Raw genomic sequence first — 6,428 nt, forward strand, 5'->3', positions numbered from 1 at the left:
TTGGGACCAGATCGAGACCCGTCGATCGGTCGACCGCCGACGCGGCATTAACTCCCTCGGCGAACCGAACGTGCAGCATTCATTCGGCCCCGTCCATGCAGTTTGGGAGCTGCAACCCCAAGGGATTTATTTCACTTGTTCAGTGCAAGAGCAGCAAGGACCATTCCGTATCCTCCCTCCGTACCAACCCTCCTCTCCATGTAGAGCAGAATTCACAATTCAGGAAGAGCAATGTCAAAACACATGCTCGGGAAGAGCAATGTCACAGTTGAGTGTGCCGAAAAAACGGATGTCAAGTAGCAGTACAACACACACGGGAACATATATACTATGAAAGACCACGCATCGCCATCGCCATCGCCCACGATTCCAAGAAGAAGCAGAAGAACAGGGGCAGCATCATGATTCATCAACAACAACAGATGTTCAGGTCACCAAAAAATGAATAACAGCAGAGGTAAACAAACAGAGATGCTCAACAGATCAATCCTTGTTTCAATTTTGATTCCACCGGACAAGTCAGATAAAAGCCATCCAGGAGCACTAGTATCTTACAGTAGTAGTAGCAGTACCATTTTAACCAGCCAGCACACACACACACACACACACACACTTGTTGCGGTAACCATCCTAGCGGTTTTTCAGTTGACAACAACAACAAAACAGCCAGCATCATCATCATCATCTGGCACAAAAGCACAACACACTCAGGGGACTAATAGGACACCGAGCGACCAACGAATCAATCAGCAACGCTTCTCGCCTGCTGCTCCGGCCGGGGGCGTTTCTTGACAGCGGCCGAGAGGCATGCAGGGGGAGGTTGACAGCGGAATGGTGAACTTTTCAACATATATGTAGGCAGCCGTCGTCAAAAAAGAAGGGCAAAGGGAAAGAAAAAAACTGTAACCGTGATCCATGTTCCGGTAGCTTCTTTAGCTTCTAGTAGTAAGTATATCTTGGGGGTGGTGTTCTCTTTTCTGTTGTCGTCGTCGTCGAGGCGCCGTGCTGTGCTAGCAGGAGGAGCCCTTGTGGCACGACAGGGCGCCCGCGCCGGAGGTGATGGTGGCGACCATGGATGAGGACTTGGCGCCGAGGCTGGAGGCGCGCGAGTAGCTGGCTGACGCGCCTGCTCCCGACGGGGTGAAGAAGGCGCCGTTCAGCAGCATGTCGCCCTCTGACCTCCAGTTCCAGGCCTTCCAGGTGGTCTGGGCGGTCTCGACTCTCTTTGTCACCTGCAGTTTGTTGTTCATGTCAAAAGTTGGTTAGGAAATGAATGTTGATGATCCCACTGAACCAATGAAGTGCATTGCTGCATTTGCTGGTGTTGACAAGGATATGCTGGTTACCTCCTTGGCAAAAGGGTTGGTTGGCGCGAGGTAGCGGTTCCCCTGGCTGTTGATGGTCGGCTCGGCGCTCCCTCCGATGGCGTACATCTCCCAGTGGGTGTAGTCATTGTTCACCACGTGGAAGTAACCATGCCTGCACCTGGAGGGACAATGGCAATTTGGCAGGAGTTAGGCAACAAGGGTTCAAAACGAGAAGCAAGAAACAAAATGAGCTTTCATCTATGTTATTATGCAATGCAAGGAAATTCTGGACAGACACAGACACTTATGCATCATACACTAGTGTACATACATTGAGGAAAATCTTCAGTATCTGGTGCCTTTAGAACAGAGGAGTACTGAATGTATTACCTTGGCATCCTCTGGATGAGCCCTTCCCCGAAATGGTTGAAAGCTATGGTGACCTGCATTGCCTTGTCCTTGAGGTAGGAGTCACTGTGGCCCAAGAGCATCACCTGCATACACATACATTGTTTCATTGACCATCAGTGAAAGATCCAAGCAGGCTGTTGGTTGGCACATACGTACAACCAAAATAATCTTGTTTGCATTCAAGATGCTACAGAAAACACTAAGATCCACAGTACAGCCAACCGACAATTCTTTGTTAGATCCACAGTCCACATGGAGCCTGTGCTAAACTACACTTCTGCTGGTAGAGTATAGAAAGAAAACAAATACTAAGTACTTCAACATACTCCAAAACCCTGTACTAGATAGATTCTAACGGCTTTGATTAGGAGATGATTAATTAACATGGACTAGCAATAATAATTGGAACACATGAGTAGGATCTAGTAGGATAGGATGTCGGTGGTACACTACTCTGTCCGTAGTAGAGGAGTACCTCATTGTGGTGGGTGAAGTAGTTGTTGGAGACAGTGATGGCGGTGGAGCCCATGATGGCGTCGACGAGGCCGTCGGCGCAGTTGGAGAGGGAGCAGTGGTCGACCCAGACGTGGCTGGCGCCGAAGATGGAGACGGCGTCGCCGTCGGCCATGGTGCGCCACCCGTAGTGGCTGGGCGAGCTGCGCACCATGGCGTTGCCGGTGGGGCGGCAGTCGTGGATGTGGAGGCCGTGGATGATGACGTTGGTGACGTACTGGATGGTGATGCAGGCGCCGTTGGCGATGTGCACGTTGGCGCCCCGGCCGTCGATGGTCTTGAAGCTGTTCATGATGAGCTCCTGGGAGAGGGTGATGACCATGTCGCGCTTGAAGATGATCCACAGCGGCTCGTCCTGGATGACGGCGTGGCGCAGGGTGCCCTTCCTGGGGTTCACGGGGTCGTCGTCGCCCGCGTCGGTGACCACGTAGATCTTGCCGTCGCGGCCGCCGATGGCGTTGCGGCCGAAGCCGATGCCGCAGTCGGCCAGGCGCTGCCGGTTGTTGTGCCAGTCCGAGTCGCAGCGCCAGCAGTCGTCGATGGGGTTCCCGGTGCCGCACGACAGGTACCCCAGGTTCCTCCGGGCGGTGCTGTTCCTGATCGACCTGAGCATATATTCAGACAAGCAGAGTCATCACTCGGTCACAGTTTCAGGTAACTTGGTACTAGAACATTACAAATTTGCAGTTCACAAAGGTGCAAAAATTCAGGTAGAACAGTCTGACGATCAATGCAGAAAACTTGACTGAACATCAGGTACGAATTTTACAGTTGACATCACAGAGCCAATTAATTCCTTATCCAACAACGTCCTCCTGTTTCCTGTCACAAACTCATTAACAAGAACAGTTCCCTCCTGCCAGTCACTCAGACAAGCACAGTCACTCGATGTAGCGACAGTTCCAGGTAACTAATCGACTCATCATCGTCAAAATTCAGGTAAAACGACAGTGCAGAGTATGTGATGAATGCACAAGACATGATTGAACACCAGGCACATTCAGTCATTCATTCAGGTACGGATTTACAGTGATCCAATAAATCCATTGCCCAGCAATGCCCTACCAACTGTTTCTTGTCACCAAACCTGACCACTCTCACTAGCCTCTAGCTAGTAGTTGTTGTCACCAAATGATTCATTGAAAACAGTAATTGTTCTTCCCGGCAGTCATTGGATTCTCCAAAAGTTACTACTTTTACTACCAAAAATGAAGAGGGTGCCTGGAATGTGAATCACCTGCCGCTACCAGCTCTAGGAAGCAGAAGGTGGCTGCTAACTAAAGGGGGTGAGTGAGTGGGGATGGGGGAAAAGATCGTTTAGGTGAGGGTGGGGATGCTAGCTAGCAAGCTAAAGGTTTCTGGTGAGCACCATCAATGCGGCCATGGTGGCAATCGCAGGGACGGGAGGCAGGAGGCAAGGCCACATGCGAGTGGGGGCATCAAGGAAAGGAGAACGTGGTGTGTCACACTCCTCGCTCTCCACTGCACTGGCCAGTGTGTGAACCACTGTGGCTGTGCTGTGCTGTGCTGGGTGAGAGAGAGAGAGAGAGAGAGAGCTCGGAGGAGAAGACCAAAAGAAGAGGAGGAGAATGAAACAGAGTTATTGCCGCCTGCCTCTCTCCCTCGCAGGTCACGTCGCAATAACGGAGTACGGTGGTGGGTGTGTGTCTAGGAGGTGGGACCCACACACCCCCATGCTGCTCGCTCGGCCGGAGCCCACATGTGAGGGCAAAGTACCACTCCCCGGCGATCGAATCAGATCTTCTTCTTCTTCTTCCCTTTGGTTTGGCGTGTGCGTCCGGCTTTGGCTGTGATTAAAGGGGGAAAAGAAAGGGGGGGGACAAAAGGCTACCGACCTCTGCTTGTCTACTTGTATCTACTGGTAAAAAAGAAAGCGTGTCCTATCCTGCTGAGAGTGAGACTAATTGTAAACACCAGCTAATGTAAGGAGCAGCAGAGCAGATCTACTGCTGGCTAACTTGAGCTTTCTGCCTTTTGTGCTTCCGGATTTGGTTCAGCTTACCATTAGTTGAGGTTGAGGCAGGAGAAGCATTAAAGAGGAAAGGGACGTACATGTGCACTTGCGAGACCACCGCTTCCGGGTCATCCACCGCCACCGCCACCGCGGAACCGTCGGCGTGATCGTCGGCACGTTCGCTCCTGCAGTCAGTCAGTGAGTAGCAGCAGCATGGTTAGCGCAATTCCAGGCGAGGCGATGGATGAAAGCGAGTGAGTACGAACAGAGCACACATGCGAGTGATACATAACAAACAGCTAAAGGACGCACGAAGAAGAAACGATCTTGTACCATGGAAGAAATTACTAGTCTAGTCGTTAGCAACGGCTGAAAAAGTCGCGGAAATTCCTCGTACACGGAAGGGAACCAGTACCACCACCGCACGCACTCCAATCCATTGTTAACACGAATGGATTGAGATTAGGAGTGGATCAAAGGTAAAACGGGCGGGCGGGTGAATCCGTGCGCCGTGTTCGTCATGATTCGTGCGTGCCGTTCATGCATGCATGCATGCCGCTCGAGGGAGGCGCGGGACCAAAAGAAAAAGGGTGCGATCATGGGGACGCGTAGCGGGGAGGAGGGAGGGGGGACACGGTGCTTCTTTGGGCAGCTTTCCTGGGCTTCTTCCAAAGTCTTTCACCGCCTCCTTGACCGTGGCCGGTGCAGCGCAAGCCCGACCCAAGGACGGACGACCTAATTACCCAACTGCCCCTCCTGCCACCGTAACGAACCACCCCGTCCTACAGTGCCACCTCGCTCCCGATTAATAATGATTCATTACCCGCAGAAACAAAAAAGGTGAATATGTCGGAACTGCTCCCTCCCTGCTGCCGCTGATGGAATCCAATCCTGGCTAGCTACCGTTGCTAAATTCTGTTACGGTTTCGGTTTCGGTTATGGTTGGTTACAGCTCAAATCCAGCCAGCCCGCCCCGGATTTCAAATTCTGCTACGACGACATTTTGAGGGGTTGAAAAAACGGACGACGATTCCGGCGGCGGCGTGTGGCCGTGTCCCGGATCTGTTTTGTGGCTGGGGGAGGAAAAGTGGAAAGCGGACGGCGGGGATCGCGGGCTGGGGACGAAGCGACGGCGCTGACGCGTCGGGTCGGGCGTTCGAAACGGAACGCGGAGAAAGGGACGCGATTTTGGGGGCGGGGAGGGGAAGGGGGACAGGCACGCTCGGCTCACCTCGCCGCCGTCGCCGTCGCCGTGAGCCGTGATGTGGAGTCCCGCAGCCACCGCCTCGCCGCCGCGGTCACCACCTTCGCCGTCGACGCGGACCTGCAAAAAAACAGAGGAGGCGCCCGGAATCAGGCGAAGGAGCAGCAGAAAGAAATCGGTGGAAAAACGAAGCAAGGCGAGAGCTGGGGCGCGTCCGCGACCTCGGGCCCCTCCCACCTCCTCGGGGCCGGCCGAGCAAAGGAGAGAGAGAGAGAGAGAGAGAGAGAGAGAGAGAGAGAGAGAGAGAGAGAGAGAGAGGAATTTCGAAACGCGAGCGCAGGAAGAAAACTCGAGCGGCGACGGCGCACCCGCATTGCGTTGCAGACAGCAGTACAAGGGGAGGGAGCAGGGGCGGAAGGAGGCGAAATTACCGGAGCCTGCTGCCGCCGGAGAGCCCCGCGACGCCGCCGCCGCCGGAGAGGGCGACGAAGAGGAGGACGACGGAGACGGCCCCGAGCGCCGCCAGCGCGGCCCACCTCCTCCTGGCACCCGCTTGCTCCGCCATTGCCTTCTCCAACGCGCGCGTCTCCCGCTCCCGCGCGCTCTGTCTCAAAGCAGCTTGCGCGGGCGCGGTGGAGGGAGGGAAAGCGGAAAGGGGGAGAAATTTGGGGCGAGGCGGAGAAGAGGGGCTTGGGAGCCGCGCCGATTTATACCCCCGTCGGCTCCCCTCTCTCGCTTGGGCCTCCGAGGAGCAGAGCAGAGCAGGACCGCGCCCTCACCGCATTGCCCTTGAAGATCTTTTTTTTCGCAGCTAGGTCCCTGGGCCTGACCGCGCGAGGGCCTCAGTGCGAATACGGCAGAGCACAGGGGCGACGTGCTTTTGTGGTGGTTAGTACTAGTATATCTCCCGCTAACTAATCGGTCTAACCAGCTCGTGATATGATTTGGCGAGTGGTAGCTAAGCTCGGTTGCTTAAGCTAATCCTGTGTGTGTGTGTGCAGTGTACTCCAGTGCTACT

At 54.3% G+C, this 6,428-nt stretch overlaps 1 protein-coding gene across 1 annotated transcript; it reads right to left on the reverse strand.

The window, feature by feature from the left end:
- Positions 1 to 472: 472 nt before the first annotated feature.
- On the reverse strand, positions 473 to 6,133 carry LOC109772683 (probable pectate lyase 8). The gene is made up of 7 exons (XM_073507688.1): positions 5,842 to 6,133; positions 5,438 to 5,530; positions 4,305 to 4,391; positions 2,194 to 2,836; positions 1,698 to 1,801; positions 1,347 to 1,485; positions 473 to 1,232 (listed from the first exon to the last, which is right to left on the reverse strand). Exons 1-7 carry the CDS (start codon positions 5,973 to 5,975, stop codon positions 1,011 to 1,013), a joined length of 1,422 nt encoding a protein of 473 aa, XP_073363789.1. The 5' UTR covers positions 5,976 to 6,133; the 3' UTR covers positions 473 to 1,010.
- Positions 6,134 to 6,428: the final 295 nt, after the last annotated feature.

Source organism: Aegilops tauschii, chromosome 2, assembly GCF_002575655.3.
Source record: "Aegilops tauschii subsp. strangulata cultivar AL8/78 chromosome 2, Aet v6.0, whole genome shotgun sequence".
NCBI lineage: Eukaryota > Viridiplantae > Streptophyta > Magnoliopsida > Poales > Poaceae > Aegilops > Aegilops tauschii.

Excerpts from the sequence above, each read along its gene's own strand:
- LOC109772683 (XM_073507688.1), bottom strand. The coding sequence starts at position 5,975 with ATGGCGGAGCAAGCGGGTGCCAGGAGGAGGTGGGCCGCGCTGGCGGCG. Across the intron at positions 5,531-5,841 it reads TCCGGCGGCAGCAGGCTCCG|GTCCGCGTCGACGGCGAAGG; the intron begins GTAATTTCGCCT and ends GTTTTTTTGCAG. Across the intron at positions 4,392-5,437 it reads GCGACGGCGACGGCGGCGAG|GAGCGAACGTGCCGACGATC; the intron begins GTGAGCCGAGCG and ends GACTGACTGCAG.